This window comes from Mastacembelus armatus, chromosome 15, assembly GCF_900324485.2.
Source record: "Mastacembelus armatus chromosome 15, fMasArm1.2, whole genome shotgun sequence".
Taxonomy (NCBI): domain Eukaryota; kingdom Metazoa; phylum Chordata; class Actinopteri; order Synbranchiformes; family Mastacembelidae; genus Mastacembelus; species Mastacembelus armatus.
The window spans coordinates 18,066,988-18,092,184 of record NC_046647.1 but is presented as its reverse complement, the minus strand read 5'-3'; the positions used below and the strand labels follow the sequence as shown (position 1 = coordinate 18,092,184).

Here is a 25,197-nt window from a genome sequence, read left to right as displayed (position 1 = left end):
CAGTTAAGCAGCACAGTGACACGACAAATAAATTTGCATTCCAGCTCCATGATAATCAATTTGAATTCTCCAAGAGAGATCCACTCAGTCAATTTGAAGTTAGTCCCTAATGAGTTACATAGTGAGGGCCAGACAACTTACAGGGTTTTTAAGCAAACACAGTGTAAAGCCAGACCACAGTGACCACAGCTTCAGGACAGATATGTGTCTGTACAGGTGAGAAAGGATTCTTCCCTGTGACAAATAAAATAAATAAAACTGTGCTTGTGAACATGGCCACACACACGGACGAAGATGAGCCCTCAGGCCTGATACACAGGGATGCAGTGATAATTTGGAAATTTACAGTCCGTCATAAAAATAAAGCCCCATGATAGGATATAAACTCACACGCAATGCAGATGCATTTTCATGTAGATTACAGAAAAGATCCTCAGTATGAACCAATAATGCTAATGAAAAGGGGAACTTTTTAAATGGAAAACAGAAGCAGAGATCTGTGAGTCAAATTAGAATTAGAAACAACAGAATTATAGAGAGATGATTCACAATAACATCTGTCAGAGTGCAAAAAAAAACCAAAAGTAAATAAAACCTAAGAAATAATGAATAAAACATAACAAATCATGATATAAAACACCCTCTGATACAACTCCTGAGAAACAGACTTTAATCTGTAGAGCAGCGGAGCATTAAATGTGTGATCAGTGAAGTGATATTACACTTTGGTGGAACATTTTAACTCCACTGGAGGTACAGAGATGTGACAGGGAAGGCTCCAAAGAAGCAAGGCTACAGTACCAGAGAGAATATAGAAAAGGCAACGATGACTGATTCCTCAGCCAGCAGTGACAGGCGACAGGGTGTCTTCACTATACATCAAAGATCGCAGAGGTTGGAGAGACTTCAGGTTATTTCTGCTGAAGGTTTCAGGAGGTGAGCAAAAATTAAATATGTGTTTCTGTTAAGTTAAGAACAATATCTGAGCTAATGTTTCCTTCCTATGCTCACATCTAAATTAACGTTTTCATGCTAGGCTAGTTTTATGGAATAAACATTTGAACTTATACGACCTCTCTGTTCCACATCAGCCCCTGAAAAAGAGCACATTACATGCCTCTGTATGTGTATTTAAATACTTATTCATACAGTATATGAATTCACAAGAAATTTAAATGAGGGACATTTGCTTTTCAAATGAATGATGAATGAGGATATACTATATGTTATTTTACATAATCTATGGGGATTTAGCTTCAGTTAGATTTGCTCACTGGAGTCTCTCCAATCGCTGTCTCTCACTGCCATAATCGAAATAAGAGAAGAAAATTCTCACTCACAGACAGATTAAAAGGAAATTCTGGTATTTTCAATATGGATATGAGTCCTGCTCTCACGATAGTTGTTTGGACTATGTGACCTGCAGACTTTGCACCTGCTGTGTCCGATAAAACGCCGTGTACATCAGGGTCTGTTAAATAACCTTCAGATTTTATCCCCATGCACCTAGCAAAAGTAGCTACTGCAGGGTGTTGTTTTCCAGAATCTCTAGAGGTTGTGGGTGCAAAGTTGCTATTAGTCAGAAAGGCTAGTAATGAGAAGAAGTGCATGGTGGATATTTTTGCATCATTTTTCACCTCTCAGGCCACACAGAAGCTGTGTATTTATTTAACTCTATTTTGCTTTATGAGCTGTGGGCTGTGTTGCTAGGTGTATGGAAGGCAGACAAACCAATGTCACTTTTCTTATTTGCAAGAGTAATATAAATATATGTAAATGATTAGTATTCTTTGTTTCCTCTCTGACTGCACCACCACCATATTTCACTACTGCACCCCCACATTTGAAACCAAAACTACACTCTTAATTTTCCATATGTAAATCAGAGAGTGTGAAGCACTCCCCTCCTCTCCATCATTTTATTGCTGACTGTAGCCACTGTTGCAGTTCATATACTAATATCAGGCATTTTTGACATGCATATAATTCTCACTTTGTCACATCTGACAGCAGAGTTATCCCTCTGTTCCTATGCTTGAGGCACGAGTCTGCACACAGTCTTTTGAGACGCACTGAAAGCATGAAAAAAAATGTAATGAACAGCAATACTTTAAGCATCTCTATCACTGTAATCATCAAAAATTACACAATGCACCCACAGAGAGAGACAGAGTGTGTGGGTGGACGGAGTACACTGTTTTTATTAATCATCAGAACGTAGGTTGATAGATGATACAAATGTTAATTAATTTCTCATAATTACACAGAGGGAGATCATGAATGATAAACTGCAAAACATTTCACAGCAGAATGTAAGAGTACAGTGATTCATATCAGGTCAACCTCAGGGGGATTTAACATCTATAATACTGAAATATTTTCATCATCGGTGTTATTTTCTTGCCTGTTTTCACCTGTGAATGCAACATAAGTAGATATATTTATACCACTGTGGCTGAGAGTGATTCTGAATTTAATGAGGACTGCATTTCGCTCTTTCTGAGGCATAACAATGGATATAAGTTACTGTTATTACACAAACATGTCCAAGCAACAACAACCTCACCTCCAAGCAAAAGGAGGGAAGAGGAAAGAGTGGTAACAACAGCAGTCAGAGAAGAAGGAGTAAAAAGAACGTTACCAAGCAGCGAGAGCGATAATTTACATTATTCACCAGAGCCAGTGAACAGTGGTGTGTTTGAAGAGAGCACCCGTATCAGGAACTCTTGTCCTGACTACTGACACACTGAAAATCACTGTAATACAAGGCTATTAGAGCATGTGCCTGAGTAAAAACCAGGGATTATTCTGGCTTGTTACTAAAAAAGCTCTAACAAAGGTCCCCCGAGGTGAAGCCGACTCTTCCACAGGTCTTCAACACAGCTTCTTTTAAACAGGTCTTTCTTTTTAGCCACACAGCACCTTGTTTACTCTGCTTCAGTCACTCTTTAAATACAAGGCAAACATCCCACACTGGTGTTTGTTATGTTTGTGTTTCCGATATCAGAACCTAGCTATTCACTTTTAAAGATGACTGTCTCTAAGGGTTTTCAATCCTAACACACTTGTGATGATCACATTACTAAATACTTTTTAAATCAATTCATTGAAAAAAAAAACAGAACATTGACATTATCATCTCATAAAACTGCTGCTAACGTTAGCTCTCTGCTGTTTGCTGCTGAACAGGTAGTGGAGTTTTTGGTGAAATGTATTTAATGAGTGCGGTGAGAAACAAATAAAAAAGCTGCATATGGTAAAACAAAAATCATGTATTATAAGTAAAACAATAAGATGTCTAGCTGCTGAGGATAAGTGTAGCGTCATAAATCCATCATTAATATGAAAGCTTTGGTTAACACAGTGCTAAATAAACAGAGAGACATATGTTCAAAGACAAGTATTCAGTTACTACTTGATCCTCCCCACTGGGAGGATAGCAAGGACTCTTCCTCTGGGAGCACATTTTGCTAATGAATTGTTATCAATGTGAGCACCACAAACTAAACTCCTCTGACTTTCATTATTATGGGGTGGAGACAGATTCTTTTGAACAAATTCAACTAAAACTATCTGCATACTATTAGTGGTAAGTGAAAAACACATTTTGTTATTTGGTTAGACCAACCCTTTAATCACTCTCTAATGGACACCATGTATGTGCTCAGAATGCACGTATAAATACACTGACACAGCAAAGACAGGAATTCATGTGAGATTTTATGGTCTGGGGAGACAGATCTTCCCTGTTTGCAACAGCTGACACCCCGTTCCACTCTATTTCCCAAACCCATCATTTCCTACACAAATACTGCATTATATCGGCTACAGTCTGTTTTTATTTTCCTCAAAGATGATTCCCCTTAGCTGGTTGACTGACAGCTGTGTATGCATGCATCATTATCTCCTTCACAGAGCCTGTCTGTTGCCATAGCCTGTGGCAGACCTCAATCACACAGTATTAGAAATGACTTCGGTTTCCACAGAACACCATGCCTTTGCCTGCCGCAGGTGTGCCACACATTTTATGAACCAATATAGGTGAACTAGTTGAATTACAGACAGCTAGATGAACTACAGACGTGTAAAATCAGGTGCTTGAGTCTAATAAGTTAATTTAGCTCACTGAAGTCAAAAATTACAGGAATGAAAGAGAGTGTTGATAATAATATTCCTATTCCTGGAGGCAGAGGTCATTTAGGCCAGTAAGCTGCTTCAATAAATGAAAGAAAAAATGTAACTAAGCAAAATCAGTGTAAATGTACTCTAAAGCATGAAAAACCTTCTAGCTCCAACCTGCATGGATTTATAATGAATTCAAACAGAAGTCATTCTCTCCTTTTTGTCATGTAAACTCATCTGAACTCTACCAATTATATTGTTTTCACAGGTAATTCAATAAAACCTAAGGATGAATACTAATTCACCTCAATCTTTATTTTAAGCCTGGTTAAAGTTTAAAATGCAGGTCGGGTCTTAAGTCTTAGTCTGAGGTTTCAGCATACAGTCCAATAATAAGATGCAGAATAGAGGGTCTATGCTAATGCCGTGGTAGATAGTGTGCAGTAAATAAATCATGTTTATAGATTGATGTCCTCCTCTATGTCCTCTGTGAATATAACAAGATTGGCTCCAACTGCATCTAAATATGAGCTTTATGCATATAAACATACGGCATAATAAAATACTACGTGCATGGATATGGAATAAAGAGTCTCACTTGCCGTTTTAAACTACAGCCCACCACACCTGCTATTATCTGCTGTTTATATTCTAATATGTGACTATGCTATAAAAATCCTCTTTTTGTGTTAATCTTGACAATTTGTCAAATTTAAATCCAGGAGCTCTGGGAGGAACACATCAATTCAAAGTGAACTCAGTTCTATACCCACCCCCTCCTCTTTTTGACTTTCTCCCGCTCTCCTTCTATCTATTTCTTTTTCCTTTCTGTAATAACTATGTGAGCGGCAGCAAATGTAATTATAAAGAGGTGGGGTTGGTGTGACTGCTATGCATGCACAACAAAACGCAACATTAAAAAGCTATTATCAGAAAAGAGAACATTTTGGCAGATGTATGGCGGGGGGCAGCTCCCGCCATATGTTTGCGGAGACGAGGACAACAAGTCAGGTAGTAATTATCAATCATCATCAGGGAAACCTGTCAAAACGCTAGACCAGGCACGCTCTGACTAGCGTTGCCATGGAGACAAGCCCACATCCCAGCAAATGTGTATTTACCAGGACATTAAAAATACTCTCCCATATTTTCACCTGGCACTTATAAAATCATGTAAATTGTCCTTTTACCTTCTTTGAGCCATATGCACCGTTTCGTTTGTGCATGTGTCTGCGAGAGAGAGGATTTCCTGCCAAGCCATACTAGGGAAAGAGATTTTTCAGGGGTAGAATTGAGGGTAATTTTGGTTGAGGTTATGGTTTTGGTTTCACACTGATTTAATACCTTCAGGATCAGGCATGCAGTGGTTACAATTAGCAAATGGATATGTAAATGGAATATGCTCACCATAGTAATATTAACATAAATGGGTGTATGTGCACATACATAATGTATTTGCCAGTAATGAGCTCATTTCTGTGACCATAGTGTTGCTGTACACAGACTCTCCATTCAGACTGTCATTGTTAATATTCCTCAGCTGAGGAAAAGGGACCTTCTCCCAAACCATCATGACTTTGTCAGTTTCAATTTTACATATTCCTTTTTCCTTTTTTGCATGGAGTACTTCAGTTTCCCTTTTACATACACCAGATGCCTTCAAATCAAATTTCACTCCGTGCCATACAGGCTACTCAAAGTACCAGCTTTTCCAGAACAGTGTACAGAACGTGTGACTTTTCACAGAATCACACAAAAGGAATATCTCTGGAGCCTTCCCAAATGTTTCCAATGACAATGGTGCTCTCAGACGACAATGAATTTCTATGTGACTGCAATCCATTACTTCCAGGAATCAGAATTATTTTCACATTAAACAAGCTCTAGAAATTAAATACATAAGCAAGTAAACATGAAAGCAATTTAGAGGAGAACAGATATAAGTGCTGTATGAATTTTCTGTTTTATTATGGCAGTCATTTGGAAAAAAAGGGTAGTGTTCTTAATTCATTATTTGTGCGCCGTTGTGCATGCTCCCCCTAGGGAGAAGCAACATTACTCTTTCATCAGATCAAATGAAGCGAAGCCGTGCCGTTCCAGGAAGAGCCAATTAAACTGTTCAAAGAAGTTTATTATTGCGACGGATTATAAAATCATTCTCATCAGATTCATTGGGGTGTGTGTTTCAACAGGGGTGTGAATGTGTGTACTTTACCACTGCGCAAACTCATAAAGGCTGTTGACTCAAGCTTTCCATTTACAAAGTAAATAGGAAATTATGGTACACAGTCACAGTGTTACATGTTTTACCAAAGAACATTCACAAACTTCATTTGTAGTCAGAATAAGCTGTAATCACAGGGAGAAATCATTCATTCACATGCCTTCCATCATTCCTTTCTTTTTTCTCTTGCTTTGTTTCAATCTGTCCACCTCATGTGATCATCTCATGATGGCAGCATTGCCTGTTAAGTACTAATGAACACAGATCACATTTGAGACATGGCTGGCTTTAATCTTAACCCAGATCCATGCACACACATAAAAATACACACTGAGGAATGCAATGGCCTCTGACTCTGGAGAACTTAATATCACCCAGTATTTAGCTCAAGACACACACAGACACTGTGTAATTATACAAGAAAAAGCTCTTTGGCATTGGCTAAAGCCCAACAAGTCACATTATGTGTGTAAATAGTCTGTAATAACTCACAGCACTGCTTTGCTGTCACGACAAAAATGAAACAAACACTCTACTACACAATAAAGTCTGTAAATATCTGACAAGTGAACATGTCATTTCAGCTTTTGCTTGTGCCCAAGTGTTGGCAAGTAGCTTTTAATGGCTATTGTTCCAGCAGAGGAAATTAAAAAATAAATCTCATTTTGCAAAGAAATGTTAAGAATACGCAGAGGGACTGCCCCAAATACACACCCTACTGTTCCAAGAGTGCCAAAAGTAAAACAGAGTCAAAGTTACATAATGTGGAGGATTTGCTAAAAACAGGATAACCTTCAAATGCTTCCACATCATTGATACTGACAGACTGCAGCAACAACTCAGTAGGACAGGGGCTTTAAAAAATACAGTATTTCAATTTGGCTTTTGGAGAGAGAGAGAGAGAAGGAGAGAGGGAGGGAGAGATAGAGAGAGGGAATGGGGAGAGAGAGGGAGGGAGAGATGAAAGGGAGCAGTGGATAAGCTTCAAGGCTTATCCTATTCATTACTGGAGGAAAAAAAAAAATCACAGCATCGACCTATAAATAAATGAATGCTAGGATAAACACGAGGCCCATACATCAATAAAACATATGTATTCTAATAGATCACGCTCTAGTTACACTTGATGGGATTGAGCCGACCAATGAGCCCAATCACAGGGACTTTATCATTTTGAAAAGCTACAGAGTATTAAGCCACAGTGATTATAAATAATCATCATTCCCATAACAAAATAGGCCAATAGATACTTTTATCTTTCAGTTCATTTTTCTTCTTTTTATGCTAATGGAAGGTATTTTAAGAATACAGTGAGTCCAAAAACGTACAGACAAACAAAAACATAACAAGCTTTTACTGTTTTGTATTAATGGGAAAGTAGCTGAATGTTTAATAAAGTAACACTGTTGTAAACATATGTCTAAATCAGCTGCCAGCACTGACACCATTTGCTGTAAGTAGACATTCTCTTTTCCAAGAAATGTCTGCTTTATGCTGAGAGAAAAATGGAAACATCAATCACAGTCATCACATACAGTATAATCCTCACTTTGCTACCGTCATGTATCATTGGTGCAACAATGATTTTTGACGTCACTTAAGTTACACAAGCTTTATTCAGAAACAACAACTGGCAACAAGCCTCCACCTGCAGACTATAAGGCTGCATTCATGAGCCGTTTCTACACCAGCCATACTGACAGAGACAGGCTCTGTAAACCCCATCTACAGTTACACTGATGAGTCAGACATGCTCACTCCAGGTTGCAACATGCTGTTCGGTAATTTTTATCAGGGACATTCAGGAGTTGCATCACAGCTCACATCTGGGATTTTGTGAAAATATTATTGTACTCACCTACAAACCCACTGTATTTATCTACCATCTAAATAAAGTGTGTTTGATTTAAACCTCACTCCACAACAGCAGTCCTTCCACATTTGGCATTTGCTTTAATGGAATGATCATCTAAGCCATGATGAATGAGGTCAAGCTGGCCTGATCAGATGAAGTGTAAAGTACTTAAACATGTTCTGCAGTTTCTCAGGGTTTTAAATTACATTATGGCTAACTGATGTGAAAAACAAAAACATGGCCTTTTTATCTTTTTATATCCAAACCTGATAATGACCTGTCAAACTATGTGTAACCATCATGTCATATCTGTTGCTGTATCTAAGCTATCACTCATCTTAGGAGGACAAGCTAATAGCATGCAGGAGATATGTTTATTTGCTGTGAGCTGTGAGTTAAACTATGCCTACTAAATACCTTTTCTGCATTGATTTCCAACCTTCCAGGAAGCTACCAACATGCAGAGATTTGAACTTTCATGTTACAGCATACCTGTTATAGGTGATCATTTTCACTGAACATTTCATCACTCTTGGTAGCAGGAGCCAGAAAACTGTATTTGGTGGTGCATTCAAGGGCACTCCAACACCTAATGTTTGATATTCTACTGACAAAAAGAAGTGCTGCGTTCATGAGCTACAAAGTGTTAAATTAAACCCAGAAAATTAAACCCTGCAGAAAAGCACATATTAGATAGGATAATGTGAATTTGGTTGTTACTTTCATTTAAAATGGTTCCTGTTTGGCAGATAACTGTGAAATCTTGGATGCCGGAGGATCTCTAAATACAGGGACAGATTTTAAAACAGTCATTGCTCGCAGCTGCAATAATGTGAGAAGATAGTGTGACAATAAAAACATGACAAAATGTTTACCTTCTCTATCTCCTATACAAAGACAGTCATACTGTAGTGATATAAAAACGACATCTTTAAATCTACTAAATTTGTGATATCGGTTTAGTAGTGAACGTAATATTGTCTAGGGTGTGGGTGTTGTTTTTAGAGGAAACTGAACACTGTTTCCAACACTTTCAATGATTATATCAATCTAGAAAATATCACATTTTGACTACATTGGTACTATGCTTTCCACCAAATAGTAATCTAAAAATAAATTACTATATTATTAACATACACATTCAAACTACTGCAACTTAAAATCACATTTAGTTAATGTTTATACTTTATGAAAGATTAAATAGATCACTAAAAAACCCACTGCACTTTACTGTCTTATTTAATATTTATTATTTGATTGATGTTCAGCCCTAGCATCTTTTAGGAAAATGAATACAAATATATAGACAGTATATAGTTTGTATTTATATTTAAAGCAATTAATATGCAGTAAAGGTTATTTGTTTTCAGGCAACAGTAGTGACTGCTGTTTGTTTCTCAGGCTGCAGGTACATCCTCCGTCCATCAGAGGGCCAGGAATAGTCTGAGAAGTGAAAGCCAGCACACGGGGAAAACTACTGAAGGAATGGGTTTGGCAGGTATGGGTAATGAATGAAGGTGACGAAAATGATTGTGTGAATATTTTTATCTGGGGAGTTGGAGGACATTGTTTAAAAAGATTTTAATCCTTAAAACTATATGTGATTTGCATTGAGTGTGACATGTAAAATTAACTGATATGATCCTTAAACTGACTTAAGTGTGTACCTGGGTGTTCTTTTTTCCTCTACTAGTCAATTATCCTCAATCAGCACTGCTCCGCTCAGAAACCTTTGCTCTGTATATAACAGGTCTAGACCTCTGAAAAGCTTCTTCCCAATAGCCACAGGCTTATTCAGTCTGTCTGTGCTGTTTGCTAAAAACAGATAAGCAGCAATGCAAAGCAATATGTGTAGAGCTGGTGTGACATAATAGGGGTAATCAGGTTGATTGTGCCTTTTTCAGCCCAGAAGTCATGCTAATGCTGCAGATACCAGTGGGAGAAAGTGCTTTTATAGGAAATAACACTGTAGTTAGTCACTGAGTCTAATAAGCCTACAGTAAGTGTAAAAATATGGAGCTTTCATTTCTTGTAAAAACTTTATTTTAGAGACATGTAAGAACATGAAAATGTATTATATAACTCATTCATAATAGCATGGTCTGATAATGTGATCTGACTGTATAGCTATAACATGTGCTCTTTTCTCATCAAAATTCCTTCTCTATGGCCTCTGTATACTGTGACATATGAATGATGAAAAATTCATGGGCCGGTGGTTAACACATCTCTGCAGAGGAGATGGGAAAACATGAGTTTAGCAAGCAATTTGCCTATTGCATTAACAGACGGGACTGTCATGGGACAATATTGGCGTATGCATATTTCATCTAATCTGATTTCATTTTTTTAACAGCAAATGAAAAAGTGATTCAAGTTGTGGAAACAATGACATCATACTGTATGTTCATCTGGTGACCCAACCCAATCAAGCTAGCAGGACTGAATGTTTTGAAAGATATTATCTCAGAGTACATGTTCAAAAATTCAGACTGTTCACTGCTAAAATGGAGTTTCCTTTCCTTCATCTCTTCTTCTCGAGTACAGTATATCCCAGTATGAGTTTCGGTGACAAGACGAGTAACCAAACAGGAAATCTTTTTCTGTCAAACACAGATGCTGCTATCTCAGACCCTCATAAATACACACAAAGCACAGCAAAATTCAGCTACAGATGTACCAAACTAACACACACGCACCCGAGTACAAAAATAGACTGTAAAATTCTGTTTATGATCAGTGCATCTGGACAACGTGAATATATTGGAGCAATAAATTATTTTTTATACTCCTCCCACCCTGGAGGATTACAAAAAAGGATTCAAAAGGATTGCACTGAAAATGTTTCTTTTTAATAAAAATCAAACCAGCAGTGAGTGAGAGATATTTCAAACAAAACACACTGAACATGAAATATAGAGTTTCTGGGCCAAGGAGAGAGACCTGGGGAATATAGGACAAATGAGAAAATGCAAGAGGAGGAGGTGGGCAATTCTTCTCAACTGCTTTGCCTCAAACATGATTGCCTCACTAACTTTCAAAATACTGTTGATTTAAGCAATGTGCACACAAGGAGTGTTTGGTTTCTGAAGGAATGAAAGAAGGGAGGGGAGAGGAAGGTCAGCACTCTGGGAGCATAACTTCAGAATCAGAGAAAATGGGAAAAATGTTGGTCATAATATTTTCCTTAAGCACCATAAAAAACTCTTAAAAACATTTCAAGGGTTTAACAGATGCCCAAAGGAATAGCTGTCAAGATGCTCTAAAGCTCTGCGATGTATATCTTGTTTGAACATAGCATATACAGCACCTTTAGGTTCAGCTTACAAATGTTTATGTTATTTGTTTGTAGCACATAAAATATCCCTGTCAAACGAATGTGACTAATACTCAACAGAACTATGACAGCAAACAACAAAACCTTGAACTTGTCATCTGTCATTGAGCGCAGCAAAAGCCTGGCCCACTCAAGCTATTTCTGGCTTGTTCTCACAGCAGATGAGCCTCAGTAATGCCAATATTAATATAGTAGAGTATGTAACACCTTCCTAATTGTTAGATTTATATAAGAGCTTGTTGTTGTTTTTTTTTTTAAAACATCAGTGCACATACAAAACAGTTGTACCAGTGCGGTTTTCTGCACAACCTATATTTCTGCAATTGTGCAGTGGTAATATCACATTCCTCCTGGCAAGAAATTAAATTGGGGACACAAAGTAGCATGGGTATAATCAATCCATGCTGGCAGAGAATGCATGATAATTATAAACAAAAACTGTGTCAATCCCTGTGAGGAAAGCAGCTGCAGGGGTGACAGGCGATGCTGAACATGAATATGGATCACAGGGCTAAAGATCTGGTAAATGACGCAATTGCAGTTATGCTCAAGCTGGTTTAAAAGCAGTGTCGCGGGTGGTAAAGTGGACGAAAGAAAAAAAAAAGAACATGGATACAGATGGCGTTAGATAGTGCACAGTCTCTGATAACTGTCATGCCAGGAATGACCTTATATCATCAGCAAAGTCAGAACTTAAAATATCAAAGTCATCAATGAACACAGGAGCAGCCCAAGTACACAGGTGGTTCACCACTTATCTGCAAATACAGATAAATCACAATCAGAGTACACTGCTCATGTTCAAAAGAACATGATGCTCTTTATATTAGAAATCTCTAGCATGTATATACACCCACTGTAATGCTGAATCAATAACCGGGCTAACACAAATAGACTGGATTTCATCACCATGCTTTCATCTGATGGCTACAATACTGTACCAACAAGCTCGCTCAAACTCTTTCTTTTTTTGCCTGAGCCCTCTCGTCTTCTCTACCCCCTGAGGTAGCTTGACACACTTTCATGAATTAGCCTAGACAAGACGGACGGCTATTAGAGCTGCCACAGCAGATTTGGCTGTATCCAAAAGGTCAAAATTAGCATTGAGGGAAGCATAGAGGAAAGTACTAAAATTGTTCCCCAGATCAATTTTAAACTTTTAATATTTCACAGCTGTGCAGTATTACTTCTTACATGTCCACAGTGCTGGTATTTATCCTAATAAAGGTGGATTTAATATGTCGTTTGTAGCTGCAGAGCCTGTAAACTGTATTGAGCAGCTGTGTATGTTTCTATGTGCATATGTAAGAACATTTGTGTGTGTTAGTGCCTTGAGGACTTAGTTCACTAGGCAAAATGATGGAAACGACTTCGCTCTACTTCTCTGAAACAAATCGCAACCAGGTCTCATAGCAGCAATTCAAGCCGAAATAAAAGCCTGTTTCAAACCTACTAAACCTTTATGTGAATAACATTAGAAATCTGGTTGCCTTAGTCTAAAAAGTAAAACTCCCTCGGGCTCTGAAAATAAACCTTTAGCTTAAATGTGGCTGACAAAGGAATGGCATTATTGAGCCAAGTGAATGAGCAACAGCAGCCACAGGATGTTAGCGTTACTATTCATAACTTATTTTCCTATGCCTAAAACCGTTTTCCCTTCTGGTCTCACCTCTGCTGCTCTCTTAAAACGCAATTACCTACTGGCAAATTTACAGGAAAAGAAAAACAATGACTTTTGACCAGAGGAGCTGTTACAGCGAATGTCAAATTGATGCTGCACAAAAGCCTGCTCAGCTCCACTGTGCTACTGAGCAGAGGAAATATAAAGACAGATAAATCACATTATTCCTTTGTTTTACCCCAACCCGGGGTTAATAATAATGTGTGGATTCATGAGCGGCATTGAAAGCACAGTGAACAGCAAATAGACATGTTCCAGCACTTCAAAATTCCTCACTGGAACCACAGAATGCTTTTTGTAGGTGTGACTGGTGAGGATGTTTGAACGGAGGTCACTTGTATTCATCAACATAGAGACCCCTCTGAGGGCAGCCAAACTGTAACTAAATGAAAAACAAGCAGCAAATTATGGTGGAGTGTGTGGTTTCAATTCCTTTTTACTCTCAACCAAACTAAAACAGCTGATTGAAAGCATGTTCATTTTAGATGGACTTAATTCATTTGGGAAATGAAAGGTCAAAAAGGACTAAGAGAAGACTTACAAAACACAAATGAGTGATGTCTGACATGAAAGGACCACAGCACACAGACTAATGATCTCTACACAAATCCAAACTACAGCCACAGGAAAATGTTGCAATAAACTGCATATATAACATAGAAATCTCAATCTCCCTCTGTCCTTTTTACATTTCTCTTCTTCATTTCTACATGTAAGACCGAGTCGACAGACAAGTATTAGAAAAGTATCTCATTTTGGGCTGTTTTGAAACTGTCTGGTGAAAACTATGTTTTTCTAAAGTTAGTGATTTCATTATTTATTTTCTGCAAAACTCAAAGATTAAGTGCACCTTTGTGGAACGAGAAAATCCATGTACATCTTAAAAGTACTCTAACCACTTATTCACAACCACAGATTTCCCAAACATTTTTTTCAAAGCTTAAAGGAAAAACGGTTAAACAACGGATCCTGAGATCTTTTTTATTCCATGTGTTATTCTTTTGTCAGAACCTCTTGCCTACATTACCCACAATGCAGCTGGCCTACTGACAGTTTTTTGGCAGGTGTGTTATGCTAGTGGTGGCTAATGTACCCTTCAAGGTGATAGCCTCAAGCAGAGATGAGGATGGGGCTACAAAGGTCCTGTGAGTTCATTTCTTTTTTTAACACCACTCCCCCAGATTCTTTTCATTTTCAAACTTAGAGTCTTCAAACCCAGCCATTGTTGACTCAAGGCAATCACTCTAGGCAACATATCAGATTTCAACTCCCTTTGGAGCCACAAAAGGCCTTAAACAATTGTTTCACATTTACACTAGTCCTACAGAAGACCTGTTTACAGGCTTGATGTGAAAAGTCACTGCACTCCTTAAAAGACCCATAGAATTATCTGAAAAATGCATGGTCATGGTCAGGGTTGTTTTTCACAGCTCAGGAAATGCTGTTGTTTTCAACATGGTGATGGTTTTCACAGGACAGCAGCTTTTCTTTGCCCTTTGATGGTTTTCATTTTGATAAGCACAAAATAAATTTTTAATAGACAAGTATATTTTTTGGTATTTCACTACTTGGACCAACAAATGCAAACACAGTCCACGTTCCACTAAAAGCACATTTGAGCAAATAGTCAGGGTAACCAAAATGACATAATTGAAAGTTTGAGATGAACCGTACTGTGAGAATGAGTTTTAAGTGCATATTTACATTCAGAGCTCAGGACATGGGGAGCTCCAAATGCCATAAACAGCCACTGTAATGGCTGTTGGCATTTTAGATGCACTAATATGACAACATAAACAGCTACAATCAAATCTCCAGCTGTCACACTCACCAAATTCATCACAGATGCTCTCGTTCTGCAGCAGGGTGGGGTGTTCAAAGGTGTCACGGCAGTACAGGATCCTCGTGGCCCCGCCCAAAGCGGCGATGCCACCCAATGCTAGCACCGTGTGGTCTATGAGCAGGGTCGAAGGCTGCTCTCTGAGCCGTGCCAAAACTGAGCGGTAGCGGCAATACTGGGGGTAACTGAGGACCAAAACCTTCCGCCCATCCTCCTCCTGGCCTGGAAAACACAACATACAGACACGCAGTTATAGTTTTCAATAGGGAAAGCTTCTTATGGAAATATTTCAAGTATTCCTGTAAGATTTGTAGAGAATGGCAGCACTTAATTTTAGAGGACACATTCACTCTTCCATTTCTCTTCATATTTTATTACTTTATTACTCTCTCATAGATCATTCTTTGGCTACTATTATATTCTGGCACATCTACAGTACTACCAGAGTGCTGGGAATATGAGCCTTTTACTCCTTATTATTCACCGTAAATTGCAAAGTTTCCTATAATGTTTAAGCTCTTAGACTTTAGGTTTGTCTTACTGTAACTTCTGGTGAATACTAGATCAATCCATTCTAGGTAAATACACAGTTTAAAAAGAGAAACTTATGTTTGTATGGTATTGCTTTTTGAGACATTTTGTCAAATACTCCCAGGAAAACAATATATCTTGCTGAGTGCTAATTCATTCAGTAACTTTTTTTTTTTTTGAATAATTCTCCTCCATATAATAAATATTTATCAATCTTGCTTCTAAATATCCAATCACAATGTTTTCTCCATGTCAGCGGAAATTAATCACATTAAGTCAGCAACATCCTGCCATGTTGTGGCTTTAAATAGTTTTCTTGAAAGTGCCACACAGTTTCCTGGTAAAAAAAATAATGCACTGCACTGACACACATTGAAATAATATCTGTACAAGTATGTAATGTTGCTAGGTTGGATGTTTGAAATGCATGACATGCATCACTGATAGGATAACAAAAGGAATGTCAAGAACAACTATCAACACTTGCTATTTTGACTGACAAGGTTGTTTTAACAAGGCCAAGCTTGGGAAAGCCTCTGAGCAATTTAGACTAAAGTCAGTGGGAATCTGTGTTTGCATGCATACGTGTGTCTGAACACTCGAGGACTGGCTAAATGGGATGTCTCCCTGACTGCTGACCTTGTTACCTCTACAACAATCTAAATGCATGAATCTATTTATGTCTACTGACAAAATTAAATACAACAGACCCCTTCATTTTATGCACATTTTATTTTATTTGAAGAAAAATTTGAATATATATTTATATGATTTATCTGCACTCAGATATCTACTCTCAAAGTCCTTTAAATGCTGATTGTCAAATGTGACTTCTGTCTAGACACTCAACCATAAAGTCCTGATTGAGCACTGATGAGACAGTCGTCCTTCCAACAGTTTCTACAGCGGATTTCTGAAGCCCTGTATGAGTGAACGTTGGGCTCTTGATCACCTCCTTCACCAAGACCCTTCTTGCCCAGTTTCTTTAGAAAGAGTCCTGGTGGTTCCAAGTGTCTTCCATTCCACAGACACCATGTTCTTTAGAAATGGTTTTATACCCTGGCCTAATGGGGAGTTACTAATGGAGATTAAAATTTGTTTTTAGTCAGCCCCACTTACTTATAACAGAACACACTTCCTACCACCCATGTAACTGAAATATTTCTGTTGATTAACTAATCAATTATTTAACTAATTGCTTCAGCTCTAATATGATCAAAGCATATGGAAAATATGGCGTCTCTGGTCCAAACCTCCCACAGGTATTTCCTGTGAATCTGATCATAACATGTTTCTAATCATGTTCTATGGTGATTATATAATAAAATAATACAGGACTTCATCAGCGTTAATACGATTCAGGATAATACTGCACAAAGACTTGATACGAGCCAAATCACAATACACAGACAAATTGTTCCTTAAAGCCTCAGTGTTAATGTCACATTTCATAGACTCACTGGCTCTTATAGTCTGTTGTTTAAAAGTAGAGTGCTAATATTTTTCTAGCTTACAAAGCTGACTGAACGGTTCAATAGCTGATGAAGCAAAGTCAGGCAGTTTGAAGCATGATTTTTATATGAATTATTCACTGTCCTGTCTGCTTTTACAAAGCCCTTCGACATAACATTCATGGAAATATCTGCTGGTACATTAATATTTCAAGGGTGGCTAACTAGAGAAAAAAACAGTTTTAACATGTCTGTTTTAAAAAATGCATTTTTCTCCATTTGGTGTTATTTTAATCAAGCTGCAGGCAGACAAAATCACTGAAATGTGCATCAGAAAAAGGGCAGGAAGGACATCATTCATAACATATTTTCAGCAGCTGCATTCCCGACAATCAGCGTAATTAGTTCCACTGTACTCCAATATGACAACCACTTCAAAAGAAATTATTAAAACCATTCAACCAGCACTCACGCACACACACACACACACACACACCCACACAGAGCCTATGCAGAGATAGCCCAAAGATGTATAAACACACACATTCTTGCATATATGCACAGGCATATCACACCACAGACACACACATTCATCAAAGACTGCTGCAGCTGTCGTATGCAATTACAGCTCAGAGGTAGAGCAGGCTTTGTTTCCAAATGTCATGGATTTTATTGTAAGCGGTCACCGTCAGACCTGCTCTTTCTCCCAAGGACCCTCGCAGCATTTCACTTGATTAGATTCAATTTGGAGAGAGAGCCGCAGGGCATTAATAACTGTACAACGCCGTTGTAAAGTTGGTGTGTAAGTGTAAGTGTGTTGGTGCATGTAATATACATTGAGTGTATTGCTTTTCTTCTTACAGCCCGACCTTTCAAAATAAAGGATGTCCTTATCTTTACATAAGCTTTCTAATTGGTTGTGGCTGCAGCTGCATCACCGGAGAGCTGGAAGACACTGTGATAACACTGCGTTTTGTTTCTCTCTCTCTCTCTCTGGATATCTTTTCTACTTTCTCCTCCTGTCTGTCCTCTCCTGGTGGTATAGCATGTTGATCAAACAGCTGTGGTGTGGATGATTATTTTCAGAACACGATGTAAAGCGCCTGACCTCATAAACTACAATAGTGTCAGGGTCATAACTGTGCTACAGCTGACAGTCCATCAGGGCAGCACTCAATAAATCCACACTCAATAAATTCTATTACAGTATAACATACAGCAAACTAATAAGGCATGCAACCAGTTAAATGCATTATTTAGTACTATACATTTAATGCTCTGCACATTACACTCAAAAGGGCATTTTTATTCTAAACATCAACTTCAGTTTAATCATCACGGCTAACACTCCTCTGTGAAACTGTTGAATAATGTTCCGTTGTTCTCGTTGGGTTTTGTCAAGTTCAAAAAAATAACCTTGATGGCTTGTCTGCCTAACCATCAGGATATCTGAGCTGCAACTTTCACACCACAAATTTATAACCAAAACTGTGTGTGCTTGTGTTACAAACGGCACACAGGGTTGTAAAGGAAGTAGACCCTAATGAAAAATAAATGCTGAGTTGCATTAGATGAATTGTAGGAAACTGTCTGGCACATCCTTAAGATTAAGTCACACTATTTCTGCACACATTAGTTTTATTATGGCTTGTTTTTAATCATACTAGCAGTAGTAGTAATAGAAGTAGCAGGATTAGCCACTGTACTTGAAAAACATAGGTAATTGAAAAAAAAAAACAAAGTAGGAAGTGATATTAGCATATGTCTAGTCTTATTCAGGAGTCTGACAGCAGAACTTTGTTCAAACTGTAGACACCTCATGGATGAGCGAGTTACTCAAATAAAAAGTGCATTAGAATAATGTAACCAGGATGTGACAAAGGCATGAATGAGCTTCACTACATTTTGAGATGACAGGATGGGGCTGATCTTACCAACATTCCTAAGATTAAACAAGCATGACAGCCTAGTTTTTTAATATGCATATTGAAATGCAAAGCAGAATCACATTTTTACATTTACAGACACAGGCATTAAATGACTAGAGCAAGACTCCTGAAATGATTGAACTGCTTGTGCAATCTGGTTTGAGCCACCCACCATATGATGTCAGGAAGACAATTTTATAAAATGGTCTGGTAAAATCATTTGAGGCTTTTGTTTTTTTGTTTTTTTTTAAGTTGACATCAGTCAGGAAGTGAAACATTTCTTTTTCATATTCACAGAGACGTATCAGTGATTCATGTGTTATATTGACCAAAGGTGGCATTGAAGTAGAACATGTTACTGGAGAGGCTTTGTAGGATTGTGCTTTGTTATGGTATGAATCATGACCCAAAGGATAAGTCAGATGCCACACAAATGAAAGGGACATGAACTGAAAGAAAGCTGATATCTTTTTCTAAAGACAAAAGTATACAAACATCTGTCACTCAGTAGAGCAATATTATTCCTCCAGCACTTCTTTTAATCAAAAACTTTACAAGCCCAGATAGGGAGCAAAGCACAGTGAGCAAAGTTATAGTGCGGAGATGTTATTTTTGTACGTATCGATTTGAAGACATAAAGAAAAACAACCGTACAACAGAAAAAGTACAATACCACTGGTTTTCATTTTTGTGATTTCCAGGAGTCCAAGCAGCCATTGTTTTCTGTTCACACACAGCATAAAAATCAACTGGCGCAGGCTTTAAAGTTGCTAACAATACATTTGGTAATCCATAACAGAAGTAATGAAATTTCTTCTTTGATGGTGTGTCTAAGGAAACAAGAAAATGTGAGAGCTGTTTGCCAAACAGCAACATTTTAATGCAAAACACAATGAAACTCATCGTTTTCACAACATCTGTGTCTGTTTCCTGTCTGTCTTTCAAAATGTGACTTCTCTCAAAATGACTCATGAATGAGATCTTTTTAGCAGCTGACTTTTTGTTCTTGGACACTGAATTTCCCGTGAACCACTGTTGAATTTCAAAACACACAAATCTCTGGGAACTGCATGTCAACAATAGATTTTAAACTGACATTTTTGCTGCACTAATATGAAATGAAAGTAGTGTAGAAAGAAATAGTAAGTTAATTATTTAGTTGATTATCAGGAAATTAATTTGCAGCAACAACGATGATTGTTATTGCTTGTTTAGTCTACGTATTTAACCATTTCTTGCTTCTCAAAATGTGAGGATTTGCTGTCTTAAAAAAAAGCAACACTTACTTTGCATTTTGGTCAATAAAGATAAAATGTCATTAAACATTTCCCACCATATTGTGACATTTCATTAAGTTAATGAACGCAATGACTGACTAAAAATAACAGAAAAACTGGCAAAGTCTTAGCCCTCAAACCACAGAAAAGCAGCAAACACATATAAAAGCATAATTTTGCAGCAGACAACACAGCAGACTGGCAAAGCCATCTTAAAATATTACATCACGAGACACTGTGCAGTAATATACAGCTCTTAGTCTACTACAGTGTGGTGAAAGCAACTTGCTGTAATATATGAGCACAACTTTGAATTCATTACTATAAAAAATCTATTTAACAGGGTCAAGATTCATCTGATATTTCTGGGGAAAATATTCCAGGGAGCCAGATCTTTCTTAAGAGGAAAAAAGAAAAGAAGCAGACCGTATTGTAATGTAGCCACACTGTATATGGAAAAAAAAAAAAAAATACAGGACTGGAAATAAGTATGTATGACGAGAACAACCTCTGACACTATATTATAGCAGAAAGAATTAGAGAATATTTTGTGTAATTACACCAAAGGAAAAAATTCTGTTTCTCTTCCATAATAAGCATGATAAATTACTCACCATAGTCTACGTCTCAGAAATACAACATGAAACTCATTAGTTGTGGTTGAAGCAGCTGCTCTGCTGGATGAATAGAAGTTATTGCAATGTTAGATGAAGCATCATTCACATCATTGAATTTCAAAACCGAAAAATAAAAAGGATGATCTACTGCTACATGTTTGAGATTCTCTGCTTTGAGAATTTAGTGGCTTTGAAAGTTGGGGAATATAACTAGTCATAATATGAAGACTGCTGGCAGTTAAAAGTGGATCAGTGCTGGCTAATTAAAAACTAAATGTGACTCATGTAAACTCTGTCATTTACATTCAACCAAGCTTACAAATATTCAAATGGCCAACGAGCTCTGACAAGATCTTTCAGGAAAGTGTGCTCATTTCTCTTGTCACAGTCGAGCAGGAAAAAGCTGAAAGCCATTATTCTCATGCTCCCTGTCACCCGCTGCAGTCCTTAAATCACTCACTCAACTCAAATTTGCTGTTGTCAACATTTCCACATTATCTGCTCGGCCAAGGAATTTACTGGATCCCCCTGCTGCTTTTGTGGGGCTGGTGAGAAATGGTGAGGCATGTAACCCTGAGCCAGTAATGTCACTTTCATATTTGATGGGCTTTTTTTAACAGAGTGGCAACACCAAAAATCATCTAAAAGGTTTAAAAATATGCTTTAAATAATAGACTGTTGAAGAATACAAGGAGAAGAGAAAGAATGAGGGACAAGGGGAGAGAAGAAGGTGCTTGTTTGGTATTCTCGCTCCATCCTGCAGGCTTTCTGCCCCGTGCTCGGTATTGATCTCTGAGCTTGCCCTGTTTCCATTTAGCCTCTTCTCATAATATATAACACATCTCTGATTCATCCACCTCATCTCTCTCACTCTCTTACTGCTCAATGTGGTGACATGTCAGTGAGGGGACCATATAAGCAGCAGCAGCAGGCTGTTAGTTTCATGTTATTGAAACCTGACCAAATAAAGTGAGAACAGCATCTGTCAATGACACCAAATGGAAATGATGCGTGTTTCCTACAAAGAGAGAATTACATAAAACAATAACTAAATTTGTTCAATTTGCATGATTCATTTCTTGTCCAATCTGTGAATGACTACACTATATTGGATAAAACAAAATGTGCTGGAACATTTCGTTAATTACAAGCTATTCTGTGCTGTAAACAGAATCAAGAAAATCACATTAATCACACGGGGGATGTGGCATCAATAAATCACTTTACTGGAGTAAAACAAAGCAAAGCAATCACAGTGTGTCAGTAGCACTCAGGTTTTTTTTTGGTCAAATGGAGTAAAACTGGAATAATATTTCAAAAATTATTTACTGGTTCTGCATAGAATAACACACTATTTCCAAATGATTCAGTGGCCATTCATCATCAACATCACGTTAGTCACACACACTGACTCGCCTCTCCCCTAATCAACATATCAGCTGCAAGCTGTGCTCACACACACACAGTGTAAGCAACACATTCAGTATTCATCCAAAAATCGAACTTTTGATCTATTGATAAAAGAAATTCTTATGAAATCAATATCCTTAAATCAATATCAATTTCTTTTATTAGTATTTTATGATGTGACAAATGTAACAGAGCTACATATAAAAAATGGCTTATTTTTTGTCAGTGGTGTTTTTGTCTGTTATTTAACATGAGGTTGAAATCAATATTTTATAAAATGACAACAGTTTATTACTGTGGTTACTCATGGCAGTTGGATTGGATGGATTCCAGTGGTAAGATCAGAATATCAAATTGTCTGCAGAAAACTAGTAATATATTCCTTACTTCTTTGGCTGCTCATTGCTTGGCTTAATATGTTCAAAACATTCATATTTCTGCCTACATATTTAACTTGTAATGCACAACCATGTTGACCACTGGCTGTCTTGAGTCTGATGTTTTGTTTATTAAATAAGTGCGAGCCTTGGAGCAAGAAGATTTTTGAAGAATTTCAGATTAACAAATAAATCCGAGGCAGGTTTAGTCAGAAAAATGGGACAGCAGCCATGTTTTGGTGAAAATATGACTGTTTGGAACACAGATTACATATGAAAGGTGGAGAAGTGGTTTGTGTTGCAGGACAGGTTGGGGAAGATGAATCAACAGTAGTCATTAAAAATTCAAGCTAATTATAACTGTCATTCTCAGTGACACACAAACATTTATATCTGATATTGAAAATACTTACCGTATATGATACAGTAAGTAGAGCTATCAGGGTTTATATATTCACAGGCCATGTCTGTGTGCTAATTCTTCTAAGAGAATGATATTCCTACAAAAGGGCACTAACACCCAAAGGAAATGTTCTGTTGAAACTGTACAGAGGGCACAGAGAGGGAGAGTAACACAATAAGAGAGTAATACATATAAAGAGAGAGCCCTCCATGCATGCTGGCTCCTGTTCTTAATTATAGTAAAGCACTAAAGTGCCTCATTCATTTCAGCAGGGTGGGGCAGTGGCCTGTGACAAAGAAAAGAAAGAAACGTTTATATAATTTTCACCTCAATTTATTCAAGTGTGCGGCACAAGAACTCAGGACACACAGCTATGCATACAAAAACACAGGCGCGCACACACACACAGTGGTAGTGACACTTGTAAGAAGTGTACATATGTACATACACGCACACACACACGCACACAAACAAATGCAGAGAAAATTCAACTACCCTCAGCTTAATTCTATCCCAGATGTTCTTGCGGTTGACAGAGCAAGAGGGGGAAAAAAATGGCCGCACCACATTTTCAAAAACACACACCCATATTAAATGTTTTCAGTTAAACAGAGGAGAGGAGAGAAAAGAAGAAGAGAGGAGAGAGGGGAAGAGACAACACGAGCACTTTCCTCTCGTTGATTTATGTGATTCTATTACATTAAACATTCTTTCCCCTGAGCAGGCTCAGCTCCCTAGCAACCATCGTTCGCAGCCCTAATGTGTCTGGCACGAGGCCAGGGAAAGCTGCCTGCCTTATTGATTGCCAGATTGAAAAGTTTGCATTTAATAGGTCCTGTAATACATGAAAGAATTATTGAGAGGGGCTGCTTGTCAAAAACCCAAATTGGTTCTTTTCACCACCAAAAAAACAAAACAAAACAGTGGCCTTATAACAAATGAGCTATTAGATGGTTCCAAAGGGCCCTTTTGTGCATGAAATGAAATTATACATAGCAGTGGCCCCTAAGAGTTATCACATGAGGAAGGAAAGTTGAAACCATGATTACTATGAGATTAGAGGCCATGTTGTCATTTAAGATGAGAAAGACAAGTTTGTACCATAGTGATCCCCTTTTGTGTAGTGATGGATTGGCCCTAAACACTGTTCACTGTCTGGTACTCGGCTGTATTCTGACTAATGAAAGACTACTGCTGGGTTTTGGGGGTCAATCCACTTATGGCGCAGTCAATTCTGAGAGTAAAAACAAGCAGCTCTGCAAGAACCTGAAATGTGCAGATACCACAGGGAGCAAATTTAATCAGCTATCTTTGGTTGCAGAAATGCAGCTGCCTTTTGACTACACAAACAAGTGAAACCTCTCTCCGCGTCTCTTTTCCTCTTCTCAAACGAGCCTAAAAGCTTTTACACCCAGGTGATGATACTCTATCTGTTATGACGGCCACTCTCATTTGTCACGCAGCTCTGTCCAACACAAACTCAATTGAGCAGCTGTGATCAGAGATCTCAGAGGTTGTCACCAACAGAGAAAAAAAGAGACATTTAAGAGTTTCCTAAGCTCAGCTTGTTAATAGACAGCATTTTCAACCTCACATGTCCTACTCCTGCAGAATGAAACAGATGACATGTTTGGCTTTAAATGTATCTTTAATGGGACAGCAAGTTCCTATTTGAGTGAGTTCTGTGGGAAGGTTAGAGCAAAGGAGGGTGAGGGAGAGAAAAAAAATATCTTATCAGGAGATTGGGAATTGGGTCAGGCAAGGAATTACATGCCATTCTAGATCAAAGTTGCCATGTGTATTTCCTCAAAGAAGGGCGCCTCATTATCAACTCAGACTTATTTCTCAGGGAATATACTATGTAAAAGGAAACATGATTTAATATGTTTTGAGTAAAAGAATGAAGCCAAAGAGCTGGGGAGAATAGAATAATACTAGCAGCTATTTGGGACAGGCATGTTTCCCAATGGTAAAACTATAATGAGAAAGAGAAGGGGGGTGTTTGTTGGAGATGTTTGGAGGGACTGTCATTCAGCATGGCTCCATTGTGAATTCCTGTCATTATATAAGAACACCCCCCTCTCTCTATCAAATGATCTGTATGGAGGAAGAAGGTTTTACATAAACAGCCTGTAGAGTTAAGC

The 25,197-nt window shown here is 37.9% G+C and overlaps 1 protein-coding gene and 1 long non-coding RNA gene across 2 annotated transcripts in view; one reads left to right on the top strand and one right to left on the bottom strand.

The window, feature by feature from the left end:
- arid5b (AT-rich interaction domain 5B) overlaps positions 1-25,197 on the bottom strand; it is a 69,578-nt gene that overhangs the window by 24,706 nt on the left and 19,675 nt on the right. The window contains exon 4 of the mRNA XM_026309192.2: positions 15,051-15,281. Within this exon, the coding sequence (XP_026164977.1) occupies positions 15,051-15,281 (231 nt within the window). The remainder of the gene's footprint in view (positions 1-15,050; positions 15,282-25,197) is intronic.
- Positions 772-16,509, top strand: LOC113131661 (uncharacterized). The gene is made up of 3 exons (XR_003295830.1): positions 772-936; positions 9,603-9,699; positions 16,432-16,509. It is a non-coding gene; the product is annotated as an uncharacterized LOC113131661 (long non-coding RNA).